Source organism: Amblyomma mixtum, chromosome 3 (genome assembly GCF_055824585.1).
Source record: "Amblyomma mixtum isolate Tamu chromosome 3, ASM5582458v1, whole genome shotgun sequence".
NCBI lineage: Eukaryota > Metazoa > Arthropoda > Arachnida > Ixodida > Ixodidae > Amblyomma > Amblyomma mixtum.
The window spans coordinates 162,190,760-162,218,683 of record NC_143014.1 but is presented as its reverse complement, the minus strand read 5'-3'; the positions used below and the strand labels follow the sequence as shown (position 1 = coordinate 162,218,683).

General features: G+C 41.8%; 1 protein-coding gene across 2 annotated transcripts in view; it reads left to right on the top strand.

Annotated features, from left to right (window-relative positions):
• Positions 1-27,924, top strand: part of Piezo (piezo type mechanosensitive ion channel component) — a 154,865-nt gene that overhangs the window by 59,265 nt on the left and 67,676 nt on the right. For both annotated transcript variants that reach the window (XM_089581740.1, XM_089581739.1), the window contains 10 exons: positions 7,933-8,069; positions 11,900-12,073; positions 12,165-12,281; positions 12,347-12,547; positions 16,402-16,603; positions 16,686-16,787; positions 17,800-17,971; positions 20,226-20,411; positions 23,015-23,072; positions 26,109-26,214. In XM_089581740.1, coding sequence (XP_089437866.1) covers positions 7,933-8,069; positions 11,900-12,073; positions 12,165-12,281; positions 12,347-12,547; positions 16,402-16,603; positions 16,686-16,787; positions 17,800-17,971; positions 20,226-20,411; positions 23,015-23,072; positions 26,109-26,214 — 1,455 coding nt within the window. The remainder of the gene's footprint in view (positions 1-7,932; positions 8,070-11,899; positions 12,074-12,164; positions 12,282-12,346; positions 12,548-16,401; positions 16,604-16,685; positions 16,788-17,799; positions 17,972-20,225; positions 20,412-23,014; positions 23,073-26,108; positions 26,215-27,924) is intronic.

Here is a 27,924-nt window from a genome sequence, read left to right as displayed (position 1 = left end):
TGTAATCAAGGGTCGCTAAGGTTTCACGGCCAAAGAAATAAAGTAATTCATGCAGTGGAGCATTATTTTTCCGACTAGAAGCACTTTAAATTCCTGAGACATGCCAACCATGCAAAAACAAACAAGACAAACGCACTCCTGCAGCCTACTGCAGTGGCTTAGTTGCTGTGGTGGTTGGTTACTGAGCCCAAGGCTACAAACTTTACTCGGGACTGTAGTGGCCACATTTTTTTGTTTGGGTGAAATTCAAAAAAGCAGCGTCCAGTGTACCATCCAGTGGCACTTGTAGTGCTGTCAGACAGTGTGCCAAGCAAACTTTCCGGTACCATCCAGTGCTTCTCAGCGGCACTGCATGTCAGTTTCTTCATTTGGATGGGCTAAGTTATCAGAACATTAATTTTCCGTTGTGCCATGGTACCCTAGCATTTAGAAGAAAAAACTTGCCATGAATTTTGTATTAAAGTTTGCAGAGCTTCGTATTAACATGTTGTGGGCATGCAAACTGCTGCTGTTGTGGATGACTGGCCCAGCAATGGAGACTTGGTTGAACAGAAATCTTTATTTGAGAGTTGATGCTTTCAGCTGTTGCTGATATTCTGGAAGTGATATGCTACTGTTAAAGGTGCCTCAAGTGCTGTCCACATTAGGTCATCATTGTCATGCACATGTAGCATTATCATCTATAACATATCTGCTTAGTTTCAGGTGTTGCAAAAACTCTTTCAGCTGCAGTCTAAGTGACAACTGAGCAAGAGGCACAAGGCTAACACAGTGATGGGGAAATGTGCTGTAAACATAGCATCAGTGTTTAAGGTTTGTTGTTAACAAAATTCCACAGAAGCGCATAAATAGTGGACATGTACCAAATCTCTGGCTGCCATTGAGAAGGCACAGGTTCAAACTTCAAAAATGCAAACATTCTTTTCCTTCTGTTTTGAGTATTCTGGTTCACACACAGTTCAGAATGAACTGCCAGCATCTTGTTTTTCTTTTTCTATTCTGATTACTAGTGCACATAAATGCTGATATTTAGACCTGATTGTAGGGTCTAGCACTGGGTGGTACTGTTACAGAAAATGCTGACATGGGGAAATTTGAAAATTTGGTCACATGAGCGCACCTCACTTTCTATAAAGGTGCCAAGCTCGCAACACTAGTTTCACACTTGATTTTTTTGTTTTAAAATAAACTAGAAATCGAATTTTGATTTCTTTAGGATTTGATGTACCTAGGTTTTTACTGTTAACAATATCAGAAGGACTGAAAAGAAAGAAAGAAGGCCTGAAAGCTTGATAAGGAAAAAAAAATTGGTTGTTTCACTAAAAGTCAATAATCTTCAGTCAGACTGAAAGATGGGATTGTATGCAGGAAATACCTCTGCATTTAATAAGTTGTACAGTGGGCTTTAATTTATACAGCAATCTTGGAATACCTGTCAGTCTATGAGTGACATACAATTTTTATCAAATTGCACCCTGTTAGCTTATAAATAGCAATTGAACTTATTGGTTTAAACTGAAAAAAAAAAAGTAACAAATAACTAACAGTATGAAAATTCAATTTTCAAAATCTTGTTTTAACTGAAAAAGGTCAGTATCCATGACATGCATGCTGCAGCTAGCTGGGTGTTGAGTATGACTTACACAGAATTAAAAGAAAACATCAACAAAACACGCCAGGGAGGGACAAAATGAGATGGTAGTGCTTTCGGATTAAATAGCAAAATCGTGCGTTTTGTGGCACGGCTCTGCTACCTTACACAAGTCTACACATGGAAGGCTCCACATGTCTCCTCTCCAAGCGTCGTATGCTAGTGCTGTTCACTGTCATCTCCTGCTTAGGGCAGTTACTTTGTTGAGTAGGTTTGTCCACTGCATATAAGGATGCTGATAAGAATTTGCTTATAAATATCACAAAAAAAGTGTTGTGTTCTGTCTGTCACGACTGTTAAGCAGAGTTCGATCACTTCCGTCAACACGCAGACCACGCGATGCCTGGTCCTTTCTCTCAACCCAGCACAACAAATCAGTGATGATGTCATGACAATCCACCATTTGGAAGTCCACTTCCAATTGAGTTTTTGTCTGGTTGTTGCCTCATTTAACCTCGGATATCTTTTTAAAAAGTGATGCCATTTCCTTCTACAACACAGCTCTGAGTACAGTCGAACCCTGCTACAACGAAATTCACGGGGTGTGCAAACAGTTTCGTTGAAGCGGAAATTTCGTTGTGGCGAAATCACTCCAAAAAACTAAGGTCTGACTGCACTGTTAAAAAATATCATTTATTTCCAAAAAGTTCGGTCATCTTGGCTTGCGTTCTTTTAGTGGGCATGAGCGTCGTGGTGCGAGTTTCACACTCTGCCAACAGCTGCATCGCGATGTCGTCGTCATGCCGGACGTCCCCGAAGAAAGAGCTGTGGTGATGGAGTCTTTCGCCTTCAAAGTGGTTGAAAGCGTGCTATTGGAGATGCTGAAATCCACAGCGATGTCACCTTTCTTGCTCCCGCTTGAGGCCTCTCAGAATATGCGTGCTTTATCCTCCAAAGAAAGGAACTTTCGCTTTTTGCACAGTGTCGACATGCTGACGTCGAGTCTAGCACACTAACACAAATGAAATACCAGACAATCGCACTACGTTGGGCCGGCTCCGCTGCATTTCTCTGTTGATAATGCGGACGATATCGCATGATATGACGGATGATATGGCGGATATCGAATGGCGCCACCCATTTGCACTCGACGCACTATGGGGCACACATCGATACCAGCAAGCGTTTTCGGTGAAATTAAATGCCATGAACATAAGAACGGGTAACGTTATGCTTGTTTTGTTGTAAAACAAATGTTAAGCTCATCTCCACTGAACAAAAATTTCGTTAAAGCGGAAACGCACCTTGAAAAGTAATTCGTTGTGGTGAGAACTAGCGTGCATTGTTTTCAATGGCTAGCTGACGAGGAATCTGAAATATTTCGTTGAAGCAGCGTTCGTTGTAGCGGGGTTCGACTGTATGACTATTTGTGCCTTAAATACTTGCAAATCGAATGATTGGACTGTCAAAAGGCAAAGATAAACTTATAAGTGACTTTTGACCGCACTGGATTACCACATTGTATCACCAAAAAGCGCCGGTAATTCCTACTTGGAAAAAAAAAATTGCTGAAAAAAATAAAAACTGGGTTCTGAAATAAACACCGAAAAAAAGTCTGCCGAATTTAAAAAAAATAAAAAACGAAGTCCAACCCCTACCTATAAACGTTATCTCTACAGTTAAGCTAAAGTAGCCTTCAAAAACAAGAAATTTACATATTTACCGACAAAATTACTAAGAAAGTTAGGAAGGATCAAATACTTCAGTCATTATCTGAATGATGCTTTAGACTGTTTATTATAGTTTAAAAGGCAGAGGCCCATCATTGCTTCAGAGTATAGACGGACCACTATTCTCTGCTTGGGCTTCCTTGTTGCATGCACCTATTTGCCCTGCACCCCTGTCTTGTAATACCGTGCCATCACTATTTTATTTTTGCATGCAGCTTTGCATTGTGTGTCTTTTCTGGGCTTGCATCTTCTCTGATGTAGGGGCAAAGCTTGTATTTGCATGTTTTTTATTGGGTTGAGAAGAGACCTGCCAATTTGCTTCCTGTTGCTTGCAAGGCTGCAAATTTCCTGCGCATGATCACCTTCGCCCTTCTTCGTCCTTGCACTTGCCTACAGAGTCCAAGTTGCGCTGGGCTTCTCATCACTATAGTTATTACAGCCTTCGAAGTCACCTATGCTACCTTCGCAGACGTAAGCACTTGTAAAGCTGGGCTTGACCTTGCATTTTTTTTTTTTCAGGCGTGACTTGCGCAGCCTGCTGTTTCGTAGTACCTGTGTAATTTACCTCAGAAGATTTTTGTATTTCTGTGGCTTATAACATAAAATTTAAACAGTAAGGAGTGCTTAAGGCTAAACACTTATTTTCTGTAAGCTTCCCCGGGGCAGCTTTTTTCTACAACTATATTTATAAGGCGGGAAATTAATTAATTTGATTGATTTATTGTTGCAAAAACATATTTGTGCTTAGCAGTCACTTGTCTTATTTATTTTGTTTAGTGTGCCCTCCCCCCCTTTTCCTTCCAAAAAAACAGCTTTTTTTTTTCATTTAAATGGAAAAGCTTGGTTCACATAATACTAAGCAAAGATTATTTAGATGAGTATAAATACTGCCTTTCTAGGGCAGCTTTTCACACACCTTTTGTCATGCTTGAATTGTCCAGCTTGTTAAAAAATGTGTTCAGTCACTGTGAACAGCATATAAACCTCTGTTCATTGTGAAGAGTTTTAGGCCCAGCCCATCCTTGCTCTGTCTCGGGTACTTGTGCTCTTGTGCCCTACCTGTCTAGAGGGTACGCACTTTCACACATACCTTTGGGCTGTGTATGTGATGTATCCAAATGCCATCTTTTCTCAATGCATGCATGCAAGCGCTAAACTTCCTGCAGTGTTGTTCTGCTTTGGATCTCGTATTTTAAGTGTGCTTTCTGACCTGTATTTTAGGTAGCTTTCAGTCGTGCATGAGATTCTAACACACATGCTTTTCTGGGTGCTATTTTTTTTTTTTTTTGTAGTAGAGGTGGACATTAGAATTAGTAACCTGCAAGTTTATTTTGACATGTATTTCAAAAATTGCATTTGCAACACCACTGTTCTGTTCATGCTTAAATTTCTTGTGGAGATTGCATTTTGATGTTTTTTTATATATATATTAATGCATTTGGCATCAGTACTTCCCTCATTCATGCTGTATAAATGGAAAACTAGCCTTTGAAAACTGAGTTTAAGTAGCAGAGTGGCCTATTGCTGCCAACTGCTTGGAAAATTGAATAGCCAAACCCATAGCTGCTTTTGTGGATGCTGTGCTGTTCTAACGGACACCAGTACCAGTCCAGTCATCTAGCTAGATTTGCTTTCTGAAGTTGTGGGGATCCTTAAAACCCCATTTCTCTGTTCACTCGTTACTTGTCCTAGCCGCCCCTACATGGCCTCTAGGGGCTGCCATTTTGGGCAGGTGACGTCATGTACCAACCCACGCCCTCCCCCCCCCCCCCCCCCCCCCTCCCACTTGTGCTCAGTGCTGAGGGAGATGTGTAGCATCCTTCCAGGCATTCCCTCACCCCATCGGTTACTCTTCCTTGTTAGGAGAGAGAGCAGCACACTGTAGCACCCTTATCCCATCTCTTCTCTCTGCTGCCTACAACCAGGCTGGTCACACACAGTTTAACAGCCTTCCTGGGAAGTTCCCCCCGCAACCGATGACCACCCAGTGCTTGTATATAGTGTACATATTCAGGCAATAAACCCCGTTCATTGACTATTCCCACCTGAAACCTTCCCTGCGCCATGCTAACCACTCGACAGACCTGTCGCAATGTCCCTCGTATTCCATGGTGCGGAGAAGCTGTGCATCTCTCTAGGCCTTAGATAGCTGGGTGCGGGCCTTATGTAGCTCAAACCCCCGAAAAAAGTGTGGCCTTGCATTTCCACTGAACAAACCAGACCAGTATGTACCAATACAAAATGGGTTGCTGTACAAAGCAGATGTCAAAATGCAAGCTCTGAGCAAAATTTTAGCATGGACAAGCCAGTAGTATAGAAGAAAATATTTGGAAAACTTTCTGAATGAATACACAGGTGACCGTACATTCAAGGAAATTTTCTTATATTCCTAAGAGAGCTTGCTGTTGGGATAGTTGGTTTTAGTTAATTCTTGATTTTTAAAGGAATGAAATGTGCAATAAATTTGTGTAATTTTGCTTTTGCCTTGCCATTTTCATTGTATGCAGTGCATATGGTGGACTCACTGCAGATTTTAACTCTTTGCGGTCCCTGGTCAGGCCCGTCCTGATAACACAACACGGTTGTTCCTGTCTGTTGTTGAGCACCACCTAACAAGCTTTTCCCTGATTGAATTGTGCACTTTTTCTTCACTACGCATGGTGCGCCATCTGTTTACCGCACACTGCCAAAATATCATAGAAAGACTTGGGTACATAAAGAAACACAGAAAATAAACATTAGAAAAGTTCTTACACAGTTGTTTTCTTTCGTGGTGCTCAAAACTAGGGAAATAGTTTCGGACCGGAACAACCGCACAGTGGGTAAAAGTTTGAGACCACAAAGGGTCAAAGGCAGTGTCCAGTGAACTGTCTGCTGTACTCTTATTGGACATTGAAGCTCTGTCCAATAGTATGCTATATGCACCTTCCAGTATTGTCGGGTGCTTCTCAGTGACTGTGTTTTCATTTTATCTTCTTTGCCTTCTTAATTAGATGCAGAGCATGCAGTATTTTATTGATAGTTCTTCCTTGTATTGTTTTGTGTGAAATAAAATAAAAATGGCCTTTTTGGCATATTATGTAAGGAGTAAAAAAAAAAAAAAATTGAGGAGGCATTTTTACTGCATAATGGTGTCTTCTTACCTTTGTTTTTCTTGCTTGCTTGTTTCGCATCATGTGCTACGTATGACTTGCAGTGGTGGCTATGGCATTTGACTGCTGAGCACAAATTTGTGGGCTCAATCTCAATTACTGCAGCGGCACTCCAATAGAGGCAGAACGCAAAAATGCCATTGCATTTAGATTGTGGTGCATGTTAGAGCCCCAGAGAGTTGAAATTAATCTGAAGTGCTCCGCTACAGCATGCTTCATAGTGTACAGTTTTGCTTTGCCACCTAAAACTATTCAAAAATATTGCATGTGCCGATAACATTGCTTTTCCTTGCTTACATATCTTGCATGGATTCAGCTTAAGTAATTTTGTTAATTAAGCTTGGTCAAAATGCATGAAATGTTCTACATTTGTGGAGGTGCAAAAGAAGTGTTTCATGATAAGTCGTCTTGCATCCAGCATATTAGCTGCTGCCCATTTCCTTTTCCCCTGGCATTTTCACCCTAGATGTTTATTTGCCTGTGTTTATATTGCCTTTGTTTTAAAATCGAGCAAACACTCTTATTGTGTTCATGCATTTTGTTAGACTGCATGAGCTGTTTTTGTGTACTGGCTGCAATTACCGCTGAACCAGCCCCTGAAAGCAATTTCTGCTTCACGTTCATATTCTGTGGCAGCTTCAGTGAATACGCCATATGTTTGCCATGCATGAACAGCTTGATTTAATAACAGTTGGCATAATCCTGTTCTTACAGCTTTGTTTTTTTAACAAGTTTGATCACATTTTTGAGAAGTAATTTTTTTTTAGACACGCATGTTCATTTTAATATTTAGGCCTGGTGGTGCCATTTTGCATTGCCTATGCCAGGGCCACTTTTGTTAGCACAAAGGTTTAGGAGTATGTTTTAAAGTTTTCAGAAGTGGTCAGGAAGTTGAAGCTATGCCAAGGGAGCTAGTTTCCAAAAATGAGCCCTGAACTCTTCTTATTACTGGCTAGTTGCATAGTTTAATGTTGCATACCCTTTGAAAAAAAAAAAAAAAAAGACTGCATGGGAAGTGAGTTGGAAGGAATAGTGCAAAAGCAATGAACAGAAAAGGTAGTTTCCTGCATTGTGCTTGCATGTATACATTCAGTGCAGCTTTGTAACCGCACTTTCAGGGTACTGAACCACACTCTCAGTGCCAGTACCCTAAAAGTGCTTTGCAGAGGATAGGCGGCAGGTGCGCAATGCAACGCCTTTCCCGAAGGTAATTCTTGTTTTAGTCGGGGTGCTTTCAAGTGGTTGTTTGCATTGCAGCTATCAGTGGTGCTTATTTTTCAGGCATAGAAACACTGGTAAGCAAACAAAATTTTGAAACTGTGACTGCTTGTAGTAGCATCGAAAATTACTACAGGCTGTGCTTTTCTTCAGTGCTGTGCTTTCAGGATTTTGTGCCATTCACGAGATGGTACACTTTGTTCGGGTTGCCTGTTCAGTGATGTATGTTTGTTTTGGCTAGGTCGTGACTCGGCATGGATGTCCCTCGAGCGCATTGGAAGCATGCTGTCCAAAGTAGCCGAAGTATGCTGGCGCCTGCTTGAAATTCACATGATAAAAGCTGTGCTGCTGGCAGTCTTTATTCTGGCAATTTATGATGTAAGTTGGTGTCTACATGGACATTAATCACTTTCTGGAGTAAGCTTGTGCTCTTTTATGGTGGGTTAGTGCAAGAATGGCTGCGACTTCCTTGGCCACGCATTTGTCTCTAGCAAGCAACGCTACAAGCACTGGCTGTGTGAAGACAGTGTTTGATGTTGGTTGATTGAGCCCTGGAGCTTGAAGGAATATTAATTGATTGAAATGAAAACTAAAGTGAACGTCATGAAGTCTCCTTTATTCTGCTTTCAAAGCCACTAATATCGCAGTGCACTTCATTTTAAGCAGCTGCATGGTGTATAGGTACTTTATATGACACCTTTATGAAGGTAACTGTTTTATGGACCACTACCTCTTGTGGGCCTCAGTGGCTATGGCATTGTGCTACTGAGTATTTAACCCCAGCCTTTGTGGCCACATTTAAGCGATGGCTAGATGAAAAGATGCCCATTTACTGAGATTTTGATACAAAGTATAAATAACCTCAGGTGAACGAAATTCATTTGAAGCTCCTCCCACTGCAAATATGTCTCATTGGCCAGGTGTAGCTGTAGCATGTGCGAAAACTTAAAATTGCTTAACTGCCACATGGTTTTTTTATACAGTTGAGCCCTGATATATCATACCCGGATATTTTGAATTATTGGCTATGTTGAGCACACAGATTATCCCCTTGAAAACCTCATGTAAAAGTTTAGGAAATTCTTGCAGTATATCACACTGCGCACTGCCCCCTGCCTATGGTGATTCTCCTAATGGTGCTATTCGATCACTTTTTGCACGCGGAGAAAGGTTGGCTGTGCGGCCTTAGGCACCTGCTGGCAGCTCTAGCACTGTGAAACCTTGTGATCTCTTGTACTCATTTTCCGTGCTGCATTGCTGTCATGCAGTGAAGCCAACGTCGCTAACTAGAGCCTAGCGGCAGCCCTCAACTGGCATGCTGTGACCGCTTCTTTTCCGAAGGCGCGTTGCGAAAACCAATACCTTAATTTTAGTGAGCGATTATTCTATTTATAGACTACTGGTAGCAGGATTAAACATTTTTTGATAGGCCGTGGCTAGTTCTTAGAAATGTGCACTGTGGCTGCAGTGCAAAGCACTGCAGCCACAGTGCACATTGTTAGGCACCACAGGCCTTGCGGTGCCTAACAAGCGGTGCATTGCCAGCGTGCCGGCAGGCAGCATGTCGCTGCAAGAATCGCGTTACTAGCTTGGGTGCAATGTATTCTTGATTCTAGGTTGCAAATAAGTTTATATATTGCCATTTTTATATATCAAACTATTTCGCAATTTCCTTCAAGTTTAATACATCTGGGTTAGACAGTGTAGTTGGACACACTGCCTATGTTTTGTAGTGATGTATCAGGTTTTCAGATCTGTGTTAAAAGAACTTTATGGCCTTCCAGCCTTTTGCATCTGGAAAGAATAAGTTGGCTGAAAAATACCAAAACTTCACTGTCAGACAGTGGTCAGTTGTTCCGATAGCTTAGTGTCTCTGTATTAAAGCTTGCTGTTGGGCTAATGTGGATTACAGTTCTAAGAGCACTCTTCTCCTGTCCATGTTTCTTTGCATTGTAAGCCACCATTCATAGTGTCTCCTTATGAGCATGATGCAGTTAAGGGGGAATGTGTCAATTGGAACTATTTTTGTTATTTATGCACGAAAAGTGACCAAACTTGGCATGAATATGTAACTTTTATGCGAATATCAAAACTGCATTTTGATTTAAGCTATTAAAGGAATAAAATTGTGCAAAGGGATTGAAGAAGAAAACGCAAGAGGCGCGAGGACAGGACAGAGCGCAATCCTGTCCTCGTTGCGCTCTGTCCTGTCCTCGCGCCTCTTGTGTTTTCTTCAATCCCTTTGTGCAATTTTATTCCTTTAATTGCTGTTATGAACCAACTCGCCCAGACGAAAGTGCTTATTGAACTGATTTCTCCTACATTGGGGGACCCGCCGCGGTGGCTCAGTGGTTATGGCGCTCGACTGCTGACCCGAAAGACGCGGGTTCGATCCCGGCCGCGGCGGCCAAATTTCGATGAAGGCAAAATTCTAGAGGCCTGTGTACTGTGCTATGTCAGTGCACGTTAAAGAACCCCAGGTGGTCGAAATATCCGGAGCCCTTCACTACGGCGTCCCTCATAGCCTGAGTCGCTTTGGGACGTTAAACCCCAATAAACCAAACCAAACCTACATTGGGCTCTATTCTGTCAATTGAGAAATTTGCGCTCTGTCCTGTCCTTGCCTCTTGCGTTTTCTTCTTCAATCCCTTTGCGCAATTTTATTCTTTTAATTGCTGTTATGAACCAACTCGCCCAGACGAAAGTGCTTATTGATTTAAAGAGCTGGTACAGTTGCTGAGTCATTACAATTAACACTCATAAAGTCATCCCTGGGCCATTAAAACATTAAGAAGAAAGGACAAAGTGTTTTAGGTGAGCATGTTTATAGAGCCCTGTTCTGTGCAATAAAGCTAGTAGTTCTTTTTTTAGATGCCCTGTGCTCATGGAAATAAAAGGAAATAAATAAAACTCCAGCACCCATATTTACATGAAATCTTTTCTTACTAAAGTAACTTCCGCAAACTATTGCACATGTACATAGAAAAATTCAAAGCTTTATTACACTCCTCAAGGTGGCGTAAAAGCAGAATGGGGAAATTGTGCGAACCGTCACAGAGATAAAAATATATTTAGAACGTTTCTTATAGTTGGGAAGAATATGCAGAATAGGTTTTAAAGCGAAAAAGAAAATAGTACAAAATAAACAAAACAGCCATTCTAATTTACTAGGCAAGGTGTCACTCGCGTCTCCTGGACGCATGCAGAAAAAACAGTCGTTCTAATTTCATTCGTTACAAAATGCCGAAGGGATGAATGATAGCAGTCGCAGGAAACGTGAAAGCTGAGAAAGTCAACCCTTTGTGGTCTGAAACTGTTTTGCCAGTTCTTGGCACCGTGAAAGAAAACAAAAACTGTGCAAGAACAACGTATAGAATGTTTATTTTTGGTGTTTCTTCATGTACCCAAGTCTTTAAATAATATTTAGGCAGCATGTCATTAAAGAGATGGCGCATCATGCATAGTGAGAAAAACTCGCACAATTCAGCCGGGGAAAAGCTTGTCAGGCGGTGCCCAACAGCCGACCAGAATGGCCATGTTGCATTGTCAGGAGAAGCCGCACTACAGACTGCAAACTGTAGAAAGTTTATTCTCTCATTCGCCTCATCTTATGATCTTATGATCTCTCTTATCTTATGATCTTATGATCTCTCTTATCTTATGATCTTATGATCTCTCCTCTTTGTGGTGATACTAAAATGGTGGTATTCAGTCATGGAGAGACCAGCTAAATTAGCGACACGTCAGTACCAGCTGCAGTGCAATTTGCTCGTAATTTTTGATGACCACACGTCAAAAAAACCATAATTTTCTAAACTTGTACTGCATATTACACTATAATTTTTCATTATGAGAGAGATGTGGGCCTGAGAGTCAGAAAAAGAAAAAAAAAGTTGTGAAGCCAAAAATTTGGCCAATTAGCCCATTTAATTTGCTGCAGCCCCCCTTGAGACAGTGATGCGCTATTGCATAAGAGCTCTGAAACTGTCTGACATGAAATGTACTGGTGAATTTTCACCAGCTTGCATTGTAGAATCACTGAAGCAACTGTGTAAGAACACACAGAGCTCAGTGGCACATAAGTGTTTTCCCTGAAGCTGTTGTTGTAGAATGCAAACGTCTTTGCCTCGAAGCTTTCCCCATTTGAAGTGTAACATGGCAATGTTTTTGTTTTTTTGCTAAGCCACCTTTTCTGCCAACTCCTGCAGGTGTGTGCTGTGCACATCATATTTGTGGCCCTAGTTGTGGTGGCCCTGCCATTCCGCTGGATGCAGCTGTTCCTCGCACACTGCTGCTCTATGTGGGCCTCCATGCTGCTGCTCTCCAAGATGATATACCAGCTGAATTTTGTTGACCGCTATGGTTGGGCCACAAACTGCTCAGTAAGTGCAGGAACATTGGATCAACCGTTTTTGGTGTTTGTATGCAAGCATTGTATTTTTTTTTTTTTTACATAATTCTGACTCTCTGCAGAGTGTCACAGGATTTGATGGAAACACATCTGAATTCCCAGCTCCATTCAATGCTACCATTGACAATAGAATTTGGATTGGGTTTCAAAAGACTACCAATCTCACCTCATACTGCAAGGTGAGAGGGTTCTTAATTCAAGGCTTCCTGTCTCACCATTGAAATGATTTTTTTTTTCTTCCTAGGGTTACATAATGCTGATAGTAGTATTTTCAGCCCATGCTATGGTGCGCTACAGACAGCGCTTCTACCGAGCTCGGCACCAGCTTCCAGAGCCACGCCCTGGAGTGGTGTTTATTGAAGCCAATCGCTCGAATGCAGATGATGGTATCAAACAGTGCCTTATGTACCTGCTCAATTACTTCTTCTACAAGTTTGGTGTGGAGGTGAGTGAAAGCAGTCTGAGCTTTTGGCAAGTCCCGAGTGGGCTGAGTTAATACATCAAACTTCAGAGTGTGCGTTCTGCGCCATTTTTTTAATACATTGTAAACATTTTCAAGCAGGTATACTGTGATTATTTGAGTCCTTCTTGCTGGATGCTGAGTGTCGAAAGCCAGCCAGAATTTTTCTGTGTTGTTTGTAGAAGATCGATTAAATAGAACTTACCTGCCTGCAGCTTCAAGCTCACAGCCTTTTGCCTCCTCCCCTCTGCAGTGTGTCACCCATTGTGGGGAACGGCCATGCAGCTGTGTCTCCAGCCGACAGCTGATTGGCATTTTCACTTGCAAAAAGAATAATGAACTTTTTCATACCAAAGCTATGCGTGGGCTTTGAGGCTTACTAATATTGAGTACTCTAGATTAATTTTGGACATCTGGGTTTTTGGACACACTATAAAATATTATAAGTTCAAGAGCATTTTTGCTTTTCACCTTTATTGGAATGAGGTTGCTGCAGCTAGCAGTTGAACCTGCAAACTCCTGCATAGCAGTGAACAGCATTATCATGGGAACCCCTAGGATACAACCACGTGTCTTACCCATATGTTCAACAGCACCACAGGTGCCTTATGGGATACCATTCTTGAGCAGCCAGCTAAATCTGGATCAGAAGGAAGCGTATTAAAATTTTTTGGAAACCTTGAAGGCTGTATTTTATATCTTGCTCGTTACTTGCATGAAGCATAGCTCACACAATAGGGGTCAGTTCTGTTAACATTCCCGATGTTGTCCGTGTAATTTAGTCTGCAGTGACTAACTTTTAGGTGTCACTTTGCCTGCTAACTCCTACCATTTATCTCTTGCCTCTTTCGGTATTGCAGGCCCTCTTTAAAGGAGTATGGACACCTAACTTTCTGGTGCGCGTTTTCTTCTTTGTAGTGAGGCGTAAGGCATTATTTTACACGAATTACCACGTGGTATCCTACGACCGCTAAATAATTTATATTTGAATTTCTTTCTCGTGCTGTTTTGGTTTCTGTTTCAACAGCCGAGCAATGGCTGCGACGTCAGAGAGAGGTTGTAGGTCACGTGAGGCGTGAAAGACTGTAATACAATCGGTGTTGCTACGTACGTTCTCATTCGGGCTCTTTAGGAAGGCCGGCTTCAGCACTGTAGTGAATTAAAATGTTGAAGCTGCGATTATATCGCAGTTTTTCCTTGCTTCACGTGGCCTGTAACCTCTCTGTGACGTCGCAGCCATCGTTCGGCTGTTGAAACCGAAACCGAAACAGCATGGCAGAAAAATACAATTATAAATTATTTAGCAGTTGTAGGCGAATACCACATTGTGATTCATGCATAGTAGTGTCTTCCGCATCATTATAGAGAAGAAAACATGCCACCAAAATTAGGTGTCTATACTCCTTTAAGACAAATATAATAGGACCTTGTGAGGCTTCTAAGCTTATCAGCAATTCAGCTCAATGGAAGTGCCCGAAATACGTGGTTCTGTAGGGGCTACTATACCTTATCAGTAAACGAAGTGAGATGAGCTTAACTTAGGTCGGGGAAATATTTACCAAACATTATAAAAGAAAAAATATTGTCAAAAATCCACTTAGCACCTGTCTTTTACTTTAAATTTGTAGCTGGTTTTAGCATTTTCTGATATTGCAGTTCCGTCAGGCAGGAAGGTGTCTGCCTTTTTCTGAAGTTGCTAACATCCTTTATTCTCATGGGCAAATTGTAATTTTGCTGTAAAAACAGAATAAGCCTAATTAGTTAATAACCTTCTACTATGGCATGCCTCACGGTTGCTCTCTTAGCCTTAAACATTTAATTTCAATTATAAATTGCTCTAATATCAAGTGCAAGGTCACACTCAGTTCAGCTCTGATAAAAAAAAAATTTTAATGGGTGCATCATTTTGTTTCTTGCACTGTATGTTCAGTTATATCTGTGAGAAACTGCCATAAATAATCAGGTTCAAACTGAAGAGTTGAGGAACGAGATTTAAAAATTAACTTGCTTAATCTACAAGTTTTTTTTTTTTGTTAAATATGTAAACAGGTTAGCATGTCTATCTGGCTGTGGGACCAGAATACAATATGCAGTGTCCATTGCCCACTTATATTGTAGTGCTTCTTCAGTAGGAACAGAAATAAATTAATAGAATCAATGATTTATTCTGAGAAAAAAAAAAGCTGCTAAGTTGTAGCGGCATATACTTGGTTGCAAGTTTTAATTTACTGTCATTGAGGCCACATCTGATGAGCAAGCTGTTTTTTTTTGTATTTTGCAGTTGTGTTGTGATAATTACTGAATCAAAATAAATTGCAAAGCTGAAATCAGAGGCCATTTTGCTGATGAAAACTTTTATTGTGAATGCAAGAACAAAAGGGAATGACGATGAGTGAAGAAAATTCAAACCAAGAGTGAAAATTAACGGCTCTAGGTTTCTTGCATCAAGAATTGCAAAATGATGCATGCATCAGACATGGGCATGTGCTGAGTTCCTACTCCGTACTATGTACGAGTGAGCTATAAGTATCTTTAGTTGTCCATGTTGATTACTTGTAGCTAGGGTTTGGACTTTTCTGTTAAATCCGAAAAAGAAACCGATAAAAGTATACTCCTAATTCACTTTTCTAAATTAAGTTTTAACTGAAAAAGGACAATATTTTTTGCTTGCAAGGCATAGCTAGCTGGCTGCTAAATGCGAGTTACGGTCACCTAAGGTTGAAAGTTAGCTAAATAGGAAGCCAGGGTCATGATGCGACAATGGTATTGTAGGATAAGCAGCGCAGTTGTGCGATTTGAGCTATTGTTTCGTTAGCTTACACGCCTTTGCAGACTGGGAAGCATCATCTCCTCAGTCTTCTAGCTAAGCACTGCTTCATCACTATCATCAGCTGCTTAGAGGACCCCGCCGCGGTGGCTCAGTGGTTACGGCGCTCGGCTGCTGACCCGAAAGACACGGGTTCGATCCCGGCTGTGGTTGTTGAATTTCGATGGAGGCGGAATTCTAGAGGCCCGTGTATTGTGCGATGTCAGTGCACATTGAAGAACCCCAGGTGGTCAAAACTTCCGAAGCCCTTCACTACAGCGTCTCTCATAGTCTGAGTCGCTTTGGGATGTTAAACTCTAATAAACCAAACCAAACCAAACTTGCTTAGAGCAGTTAGTCGGTTAATTAGGTTAATCAAATGCATGTAGGACAGTGACACGAAACTGCGAATGGTTGTCATGAAAAAAGTGTTTTAGCTATTGCTACGTTTGAGCGGCATTGCCATCACTGCCATCAACAAGCAGGCCACGTGATGCCCCGCCCTCCTGCTCAACTCAGCATGACAGCCCAATGATAATGTCAACGTAGTAGACTTCCACTTCCGTTTTTGTGGGCCGGCTATCTCATTTGAACCGAGGTACTCTTTTAATGAGGGTTGGAATTTTTTCTACAAGCACTGCTCCAAGTATTACCATTTGCTTATGAATTACTGGCAAATAAATTGTTCAGGATGACAAAAATACCGAGACAGACTGAGTTTTGACGACATAGAATGGCTACATTAAATCATCGAAAAAAGTCAGTATTTGATTAGTCGAAAGTAATCCTGAAATAAAAACTGGAAAAAGTCTGCCGAATTTTCAAAACATAAAAACCGAAAAGTCCAACCCCTATTTGTAGCTGATCCTTGTGGTGACTGAGAGAGTGTCTGTTCTTGAGCCGTTTTGCTTTTGCTGAGCAAAATTTGATTCAAACTCAAATTAGCATTTAGTTTAATCATATTGCAAAGCTCTGCTGGAATTATTCATTCCCTGTGTGTGTTTTTGAACACTTTTTTACTTTCTTTTGACAGGTATGCTTCGTAACAATGGTTACTTGCATTGGAGTGCGGCTTGACGTTTTTGCCTTGATGACGTCTCTGTGGCTCTGCGCCATGTTCCTGCTGCGCCGGCGAAATCTTGCCAAGGTCTGGCCATTTTATGTGGCATACCTCTGTTTTGTACTGCCCCTCCAATACTTGGTGGTTGTTGGACTGCCCCCGGGTCTCTGCATTGGTGAGTTGACCTTTACTGTGTTGCATACTGTGAAAAGAAAAGGAGCCGTGATGCATTCACTATTTTTATTGTGATCATGCAGAATATCCTTGGTGGGATCCATCGAAAAAAGTTCTGAGGGAGACTGCACTGTGGCTTTTTCTGCCCGACTACCAAGACCCACCTTTGGCAAGAAAAATTCTTGGTAGGATTTTTTTATCAGCTCATAATATTTTGGCGTAAAAGCTTTCCTGCTTGTTTTATTATTTTTGTCTTTCAAAGCAGCATGCGGGTTCGATCCCGGCCGCGGCGGTTGAATTTCTTTGTAGGAGAAATTCTAGAGGCCCATGTACTGTGCGATGTCAGTGCACGTTAAAGAACCCCAGGTGGTCGAAATTTCCGGAGCCCTCCACTACGGCGTCTCTCATAGCCTTAGTCGCTTTGGGACGTTAAACCCCATAAAACAAACAAACAAACAAAGCAGCATGTTACCGTTTGGCTGTATTATGTCAACTTTATATCAAAAACAAGTTTTGCTCTGAATCAGCGGTATGTCTGTAAAGTGTGACAAAATGCAATAAAACTTCATCTGTATTCCTTTTCTTTAAACCTGAGGTAGCTTTTAGTGGCCATTATTGTTTGCAGCTACGTATGCTTAAGTGGTGTCATATGTATCCATACTACAGCCACTTTGCGACATGCTGCATGTGGCATTAGTCTTGCATGCGCTCTTGTCCATTCATGGGCTAAAAAGGGGAGGGGGGGGGGGGGGGGGGGAGAAGTGCAAGGTACGCTTGTATCCTACACACTGTATTGTTCTTTTAGAATGTTCTATACAGTGAGGAACCATGGTTTAATGCATGGTTTCAGCTGAGGAACTACCATTGTCTGATGTGCTTGTCATTCCTTTCTAAGTGCATTGTCGAAAGGAATGTTTCATTGGCCAGTGCCTAATCTTTGGTTGCTGCGAATGATTTACCTAACCATCAAATTACTTCCAGTAATATGTCTTCTTCTTAGGTTAATACATTCATGTATATGTTATGTATATTTTGCAAAGCCTATGCCACGCTGCACCTAAGTGTAAATTGTTTGCTGTTATATGCACTGTGCACTCAGCAGTGACGTGCACCAATCCCACTCCATTTGGGATTTTTCGCACTACTGTTACGAACGTTTTCAGTTCGCGTTTTACTAGAGCTCTTCTCTATTTTCAGTGGACTTCATTCAGCTTTTGTTTGCCTGCTGTCAGCTGCATGTGTTCTTCCTGGAAAACTCGCACACGAGCATTGCATACGAGGGCGGCTCCAACAAGGAAATCTATGACAAGACTGGCCGCTACATTGGCCAGACACCCAACCCTATTCCTGACTTCGTCACCTACACAAGGCAAGCACTGGCAGCCCTACCAAGCAGCTTCCTCATGCTTCGTTACATAAATGCCTGCTTGGTGGGAAGATAAACCATCTGTAATTACAGTTGCAAGCTAGTGGTAGCAAATGCATCAAAGTGATCGCTTTGTTTTATTTCATTTTATTCTTTTGCTGTAGAAGAAGCTGCTTGAGTTTTTTGAGGGGTTAGGAAGTCCTCAGAATTATTTCTTAACAGCAATATTAATGTAATATTAATATTTAGGCAAGCCGGTTTTTTAAAGTGGTCGAGACACTAAATTTTGAGGCTCTAAAAAGCTTTTTATGGGCTTTCTCTCTATGTAAGGTCACCCACAATCAAGTATTGAATGCGACCAACGCTTAAAGTATATTTTAATTCAGCTGCAACGAGTCCTTAAATAGTCTTTCTCCCGAACAAGACCCATCAATAGTGAGATAGTTGGTGACGTGTAACCGTGGGAACGATATCGGTGAATATTAGAGACATCACAGCACAGTAACGTGACGTACCATGAACGGCGATGCGCGACGTTGGCCAGGTGCTGCGTCGGCGACTCGGCGGTTTGTGTGTTAATCGACAAATATGCCGTTGCTCACGCACCAGCTGGCACCAGCATGGCTGAACGAAACCTTCACGTTATGAGACTAATATGGCTAGTTGCCCTTGTGTACACCTTCTTCGTACTACGAATAAGTGAAACAAGTGACTACATTTCATATGTTCACACTTCGACACTCACCAGCTACACGACTAGGCCTAGCGATTGAGGGTGTTCGTATGTGCGATGTCGGCGATTGTGAAGAGAGAGTTCGTAAGTTTTAGTGAATACAAATGACCATCATGGATAGTTTTGACAACAGTGACCTGAAATTGAGGATTGCTTTCATCTTGGGATGCAAATACTTAGAGCAGTAAGCGCCACTGCTAGGTGGTGTGACCCAATCTGCCGACCAATTCTGCAGGTCCCGGCAGCTAGCATCTGTCGGCGTCGCCTGAGGACAACAAATTAAGCCATTTTAATTGTAGAAAATGGGCACCGAACGTACTTCTAAGAAAACCAATTTAAAGTAAAGTAGACACTTAAAAAAAAAAAAACAGTTACAGTGATCGAAAAATGCGTGTGCTGTGAGGTGTCAACAACCTAGCTGGCTATGAAGTGTTCCTCAGGTTGGCGCTCATATTCATCAGCGATTCTTGCAGAGTTATCGCAAAGTGTAAACAAGTAAACATACGACTGGCACAGAAGGGAAGAGATTGCTTAACCTAAGTAGAACCTAGCTTGAAATTCATGCCGAACAAACGCGCAGATGCTGCCTGTATACACATGCAGATACATACATGTAAACAAACAAAAGTAGCACTGAGGTGCAGTAGTCGTCGTGGATGCATTCTTGGGAGAGTTACGTGCTCATGCAGCAAATGCCGAATCCTGTACAATTGTCTTGAAGCATTCATTTAGTGAATACACGGACTGTTTGCTAAGCAAGCAGCAGAAAAAGCAAGCAGCAGATATCACGATCAGCAGCCACTGGACCCTGAGCAGTCTCACAGCACGGCTGTGCGGGCGGAGCGAAGTGAAGACAGCGAGTGGTATTGGTCAGTGCGAACAGTGAGGCATTTGTCGCTGTAATGTGTCCAGGGGATTGGCCGACTTTTGCCTAGTTACGGGCCTCCAACACAGATGCCCGCCAAGCATCGGCATCGGCATAGTGTAGCAAAGCGAAACGCGACCCATACACCGCGTTGGCACATGCGGTATGCTGACTAAGATCGGCCCAAGTGATCCGCTTGGTTTCAGAACTCTGTCGTTCCTCATTCGCTTGACTTTTCTCAGTGTATCACAGTACCTACCAAGTTTTCCAGCATTTCGAAAGGCGCTGGTACGCACAGCACGTGTACGAGAGCAGACGACGCAGCAGTTAGTGTGTCTCAACTTTTGGGGCCCGCATGACCAGGGTTGCTGTGCTTTCTTGGTTATGATGTTGTAGCACACCCCTGCGCTCAGAAACAAAAATCATTCAGTATAAGTAATGCAATAATAAATTATTTACCGTGCATATATCTGCTGCGAAGCGTATATCGCGCATCCTGGAGTAGCACACCATGTTTGAAACAATGAACACGCGAACGAAAAAGTTGGTGTCTCCACCCCTTTAAGAATTCGTGATTCGTAGTTTACTCCAAGTATATAGCCGGTCCACGTACTAGTGCAGAAGTTTCCTGACTTCCTTTTTTTTATTTTTCTTTGCAGGTCATATTTATCAATGGTGAAAGTGTTCCTCTTCTTCTCTTTCTACTGGATCACCCTGGCAGTGATGTTCCTTGCTGGCACCAACCGTGTTAGCCTGTTTGCCATGGGCTATGTTCTAGGTTGTTTCTTCTTCCTCTGGAACGGCAATGAATTCTACCTCAAGCCAATGAATGTTCTGCTGAAGATGTAAGCTTTTCTCTGGCCTGTCGCTCTTATCTGCCAAATGGGTCAATATGCTTCAAAAGCAGCAGGTACTGCATGCAAAGCGCAGCTAAATACGTCCATTCTGCACAGCCACACCGAAACATAAAAAGCAGGTTTTGCTGCATCTTTTTGATGAAGATGAGCAATACTGTGCCAAACTGCTCCAAAATAAGCAACTAAGAATTCTTTAGCATATTCTGCTTAGCTTAGATTCAGCTCCTGTTCAGATTCGTCACACATAGCCAATCTTGGAAGACATAATCAGTGCTTCAGTAAAGTATAGGACACATAGCAGCTTTCTGCTAACCAAGGTAATAAATGGAAGTTGACAGTTAGTGCTTGCTGTTACCTGCTACACTACAGCCTTAAATGGCATGTCAGACGCCTGCATGGCTTTTTTCTGCTCTTTTTGGAAATGAGGCAACCCTGTTGTTGATGGCTTGGCTTTGAAAGCAGCATGTGGCGCCTACTTTTTCTATGATAATTCCTATATATTCCTAGTGTGTGTGTGTGTGTGTGTGTGTGTGCGCGTGTGTGTGTGTGTGCGTGCGTGCGTGCGTGTGTGTGTGTGTGTTTTGTAACAGCCAGATTTTAAGTGTGTTTGAGTTGTTATATTGTTATATGTGGAGCTTATAAAGTTGTGTTCGACCTTTTTTTGTGGCATCCAGCACCCTGCTTCAATCTTTCTTAGTACCAAAAGGTTTTTGTAACATGGGAACTTCTAAAAGGCCTCGAAACAAGTTCAGAAAATTCGCATGAGCCTGTGCAGTTGGTCAGGCGCACATCTGTAATAGTATGGTATGCTGCTGGGGGAGATAATGTGTGATCAGCAAGTAAGCAGTTTGACGGACAAAATTGCTGAAAATCAAGGGTTGCCAGTAGTATCGCTAAAAATAACTTTACTACAGTTAAGTAAAGAGACATTTTGCTCCCCGTCCTTTTTATCATTGCTAAATTGACCTTATTTTCCTGATCAGTGGTGTCAGTGATTTTAACTCCACCTGTGGGAAATGAACATATGGTATACAAGTGCTGCATTCATTGATGTCGTGCCACTGGACAAAACTATATGCTTACTGTATGCATCGCTAGCATTGATATGTAATAAAATGTAGTAGCGTCATGATGATGATAAATAAATAAATGAGTATCAGGGGGCTCACTAAAAATATTCATGTCACCCAAAACAAACAAAATCCATACTTATAGACCCACAGGAAATATATTCACACAGATCTGTTAATGGCTGGCATGATTTATTTACTGCTTCGTGCCACCGCTCACTGCTCACGGTGTGTGCCTCATGGCTGGCAATCACAACATCCGCGATGCATGGGCCACGTGCCGGTGCTCGCTCCTGATATCAGCGATGTGTGGGCTGCATGCCACCGCTCACTTGGGACATCGGCGATGCACAGGCCGCCGCTCGTTGCTCACATTGTGTTTGCATGGCTGGTAATCATAGCATCAGTGATGTGAGGGCAGCGCTTCGTACTCGAGGGTGCGGTTGTGTCACATGCTTATATCATCCGTAGTGGGACAGGAGTGTACGGAACACCTGAAATTTTGCACATTGTATGCAGTGTGCTCCGACCGGGGAAGTTTACGAATTCTTATCATCTCTAAATTCTTATCAACCATATTTATATCGTCGAGATTGTATGTACAATGTTGTGCATCTTTATTGTAGCGACTTTTAAAACTTTTCCCGCTTTAACCGCTGGCTTGTTGGCGATGAAACTGTGCACAGAGGTTCCACATTACGGTAACTTTTGCTTCGTAGTAAGTTTGACAACAGTATTTACCTGGTTCGGTCGTGCATGATGAAAACCCTTAATTGCCTGCACCAAGATATACAAACCGAAAGCCGCCAATGGCGGGTTGCGACCAAAGTACTCTGAAGTACTCTTGTAAATGAACACTGTATGTCTTTGGAATTTTTCACCTATATTATTGTGTTCAAGCCTGTTGTTTTGATCAGTACAAAGTGTCTTTTCTTGTTGTGTGTGCTGTGGTACAATTTTATCTTGTGATATGTGCATGTGTTTATTTCAGGATAGCATCATGCAATGTACGAATTGTGATTGTGTGTGCTGTTGTGCTAGTAAGTTCATATGACTCTAGTGTAATGTCAAATGTCACGTCTTTGTATCATGTGTAATTCCAGGAAGCAAACAGTGTTTCGTTTTTTTATATGTTGTGATATATTTTTGTCACGATACTGCTGCGAACTGCATAGGGTCAGAGGCCTGGTCAGGCTCTAACAACCTTTAGCCTCTGTCCCTGCATCAGGCTGTGTATATTGTCTGCTGCTGAAACTAACAAAAAAAGAAAGAAAGATGCAAGAGTATACGCACAGCACACATGTTCATGAGCATTTTCAGAAGCATGTGTGCTTCACCCCAATGCACATTGCAGTGTGGGACATGGATTTGCATTGTCAGATTTTATCTGTTTACGACCATATTATTTGGCAGAAGCATGTTAATGTGTTGGCTTACTTTGTACTTAAGCTTATTAGTATATGTGTGAGTTGGCTTTGTGACACTAACATTTAATTGATAACGATAATTTTTTTTTTCCAGGTGGAATACACTACTTGCCTACAATGTTGTGGTCATCTTTATAAAATGCATTCTGCAGGTAATACTTCCTTTGAAGGCGTTTTTTTCTGCATGATATGTGGTGTAGTCTTTAACTGCATCAAGGAAAAATCTAGTTGTGTTCAATTTGTCAAAAATGTGTGTGCAAAGCATTTAACTCTTTCCTTACTGCAGCCATTGAACGTCGTCAGCCCCCCTAACGATGCAGAACTGAAGTTTCATTTCTGATGTAGTTTTCTTTTTTCCCGCGAGCGGCATTTTTTTAACATGCTGTGAAGACTCAGTACAGCAGTCATTCCCCGTTAACGACGACTTCGCCACCTGACTTTGGAGCCTTCCACGGTGCTTAAAACAAAGTGATTTTTTTTATTTCCCAGGCATGCGTGAATTCACATGTTGCAACTAGGTGTGAAAGAGATCAGGACATTGGATTAATGTATACATGCATAAAATGTTGGCACCTTTCTTTGTTGACTAATTGGTGTTTTCTTTCAAGAATAAGGAAAGCAAAATAAAACAGCTCAATTACATGAATACAGAAATATTGAAGAAAATAAAAACCACTGAAATTACCTTAATGACTTGATAACCTCAGGGCGAAGTTGCTGTTTCAAACATTTTTGATTTAATGGCTGTACTTTATTATTTTTTTATGAGCATTTTTTTATGAGCAGTTGTGCATGCCAACCTACCTACTAGCTTCACTACAGATCTGAAAGGATGCAGTGTTTGGCTCACACTTGTGTGCATTATGGTTTGTCATTTTTTCAGTGTGCAAAGTACCATGGATGCAGCATAGGCAAAGGGTATTGTCTGAATGTAGAGGGGCAACCCGAGTGGCTGTGCACAACAAAACCATTTATGTGTGACTCTCCCACACTTCTGTTGTATTGTTTATTGGCTTTTTGCATCAAATGGATTCCAAGTCAGCATTGACTTAACTTCTTATGTCCAAAGGCAAAGTGACCAAATGAGGCTACCAGTTTAATGAATTTCATGAAAGACTTGTATAGCCAGCCTCTCCAAAATCTGCAGACCATGAGTTGTGCGCAGTGTACTGAATCGGCTGACATGATGTGTTCAAAATTGCGTCTTACATCTATATCGGTTAGCACTGAGTACTGAAGACAGCTGCATGCTCAGATTGCTGCCATAATTCTTTTAGGTTGACTTGGCAGACAGTAGCAGATTATTGTGACACCGCGACAGTGTTTCTTGCACCATTCTGCCAAGTTCCTCAGTATTACTTGTGTTGTAGTAGACCAGCCTCACACTGAGTATTATGTCAGTTATAGTGATGGGTCACTATTCCTTTAAAAATGTTAACCTCCTTTAATCTTTTCTTCTGAGGTGCACCTTTGACCCTGTCTTGATTTCATTTTTTTGCTAAACCAGAATGCGCAGTATCAGTATTCAGGTGTCTCTTTCATCGACATACCCAAGCTTCAAAGCAACACAGGGCTGGTCACACATAATCCCTGAAATTAAAGCAGTCCAAGGAATGGAAGTCACCTCAATGGCACTCAAACTAGCTGCATTTGTTGTGGAGCACAAATTCATATTTTGTGCAGCTTTTAATGTCTCACAGTGTTTCAATGGTGTGTGTCACCCTAGTGTTACCCACTCCGCATACTTTCATGTTGGAGAGCCTTTGAATCTTTAAGGGTTTGCTGACTAATTCAGAGGGTGCACTCAGAGGGTGGATGAAATAAATGCTGAATATTGAAGCATTGAATGAGGCTCAGGAACTAGGTAATTAAACAAATAAAGCAGCAGGATGGCCAACATCAAATGAAATCATATCGTTATGTAGAGAAACTTGATACAGCTCCCTAGGGTGTTAGCAAAAAGGCATAGACATGCCTGACAAGTGTCAGTCCCCCTCCTGTCATGTCACCGCTGTCATGTCGCCCCCCATGTCACCCCTTCCGGGCAATTGCAGGTGAGCAGGCCAGTAAGATGGATGTCACATAAGTCATATCTAGGAGCAGCTGAAAAGTGCTTTGGTCCTTTACAAAACCAAATAATGTTTTAAATACTTTCTAGAACACTGTCAGTTTTATCACTTTCATGCTATTTGAGCTTTAGCTCTCATTGGCCCAAGGATTTTGGCGACAGAATTGCTAGTATTGGCCACCAGGAGCAATCTTCTTTTGAAGGGTTTTTCCTGAGGAGCACCAACCCGTGCCGTGGTTGTGATTGGCTCATTAACAGTGGTTATCAAATAATTCCAAAAATTGACTCAGATGTGTACAAGTGACTTGCTTCACAACTAACTGTACAGACTGTTTCACACTTAGAGGAAAACTGGGAGTGCTAGACCGCCGCGCTTCGCGAAGCACTGCCGCTGACAGCCGGGGAGAATCGGCAGCAAAGATGCATGCGCAGTAAGCACGGCCGGCTGCGTCTGCCACGCATGCACCTGGTGCCACCCACCGTCGCCAACTGTCAGGGTGGCAGCGGCTCTCGAACCATGGTGGTTGCACACTTTGAGCTTGCCTCTAAGTGTGAAACAGCCTGCGCCTTGTGTAGCCTGACGTGTCATCTCCACATGCTTGCATGCAGCAGAGCCCCGGCATTTTTTAAAGTTGTGCCAGCTGCTTAAGCCTGAGCCATGAAGCACAAGAAGCAATATTTGCACATTTAGGCCCATAATCAAAACATGAGAGCAGAACAGGGAGAGGAAAAAAACAGATTGGCCAGTGCAGCACTGATTGCAGGTAATTGGTGAGAAGGGAACTGGGTTGATTAGGTCAGGCAGTGACAACTAGGTGGACTGGTTCACAGAAAGATCCTTTAATTAGCTGTCTCCTGCTTGCATTTATTTCAAAACAGGGTCTGTGAACTCTCTCTGCTGCCATGTTGAATTTTGATCAACAGTCTTAAGTTGTTTTGTTTAGTATCCCTCTGATTTCGATATTTGCTTGGGTTAGGTTAAGCTACATATTGCAGCATCTAGCAGAATGGGTGGACTGCTCAGTGTTTTATGCATTACTTATTAGGTTGATAATTATGCATTATTATTCATTTGGGAAGAAAAACGGAGTTAACAACTAATGACATCATTCATTTCTAGGTGGTTGGCTGTGTTTTCTCGGACTACCTGTCAAAATACTCCTGCTGGATGGTCCAACTGTTTGGCATTGCTTGTCTTAAGCGGGCGCAGAGTGAGCCTCTTCCTGGTGAGCTTAATAATGTTGGTTTTGATATTGAAATAGCCTCACCAGTTTTGTGGCTTCTTTACGTTGCTTTCCATTGCCAGCACATTTCATGTTTACAATAGCTTTAAGTCATCTGATTTTTTAACTGTTCCCAGCCACTTTCACAGCAAAAAAAAAAGACTACTATTTTGACCACTCTACCTTTAGGATTTTTTTTAAGTGCTTGCTGAAAAAAAATATTCTCATGTATTTTTGTGTGGTGTTCGTGAATGTGTGCAAAACATAAGCGGACTACAATCTGACGTAGCCATTGCTGAGAGGCTGACTTCACTCCTTTAAATAAGACAGGCTCACTTTAAATTCTAGTAAAATCACTTTCTCTAGCTTCAAAAGTGTGGTTATACTGGATGTTTCAGCAAACACTTTATAACATTCCTTAAAATAGATTGTTCGAAATAGGAAGAAAATCTCTTTGTGAACAGTTGTCAGCTAATTGTGCAGTAGTTATGCTAATTACTAGCTAGTAAACTAAGACTTGCCAGTTAACATATAAATTAACATATCTTGGTGGCTATTGCCAATGGCGAGTTTGTAGCCAATGAGCCATGGAAATTGCCTTAGCAGTTTTTGAAACAAAAGGAAATTTAATTTTATAAAGCCATGCAGCGCAGGGAAGACCACTGCTTTTTCAACTCAGAATCAGAACTGAGATCATGAGGTGTGCAGGAAGTCCGGTGCAAACCCAACGTCCGCTGGTGAGGTTTAGCAATGCCTTTGGCACCCAATTTGGACTGCCTGTGCTATTTTACCACGGCAAACACTTTCTTTTGCTTCGTCGCTTGGTGCAAGAAAAAGGATAGTCATAGCAAACTTATGTGGCCGTCATTTCTGAGAGCGACGAAGCAAAAGAAGGTGCATGCCGTGGTACATTAGCACAAACAGTTTAGCACACAGACAGTTAAAATTGGGAGCCGTAGGCATTGCAATACATCAGAAGTAAGCATTGCATTTGTACCGACCTTCCTGTGTGCTTCATACACTCAGTTTTGGTTTCGTTTGGAAAAATGTGCCGCACTTCCTCGCACTGCATGGCATTCGAGAATGGCTTTTTATTCTTCTCAAAAACTGATATTGCATAGTCTTGTCTGTGGCTACAAACTCGTCATTGGCACTAACTGCCAGGCTATGCTAATTGAAATGCTTAAATTAACTAGTATATAATTTGTGGGATATTTTTATTGCTGATGTTCATCATGGCTGACACTTGATTCCTGAAAGATTTTCTTTCTATTGTGACCTTTCTGCTTTTACGAATTTTAAAAGTGCTTGCTAAAACACCCGGTATATAGTATAGTGTAGCTTGAGGTAAGCTGTAGCCATAACTCTTGAATTTTTGTGATTGTTGATAGTTGTGTAATTTTATGTCCCTGCAGAAATCAAAGGTAAGTACCCTGCCTTGCATGTATTTGTGGTCTCAGCACTGTTCTGGATGCTGTTTCTTCGTGTCAATTTTTTGCATTGCCTCTAATGTATCCAAACTGTTGCTTTGCACAGAACCAAAAGGTAGGATATGCATTGTTTTTTCTGCCATGTCAGCTTTTTTTTGCTGAGTCCAAGATCCCTTTGTTTGCACCTCATTTAGGGAAGGACGGAATAGAACATGGTAGTGGTAATCTTTAGTCACAGTGGTAGCTCCAAGGTATTTCTCGAAAATCTCTGCAATGACATTAA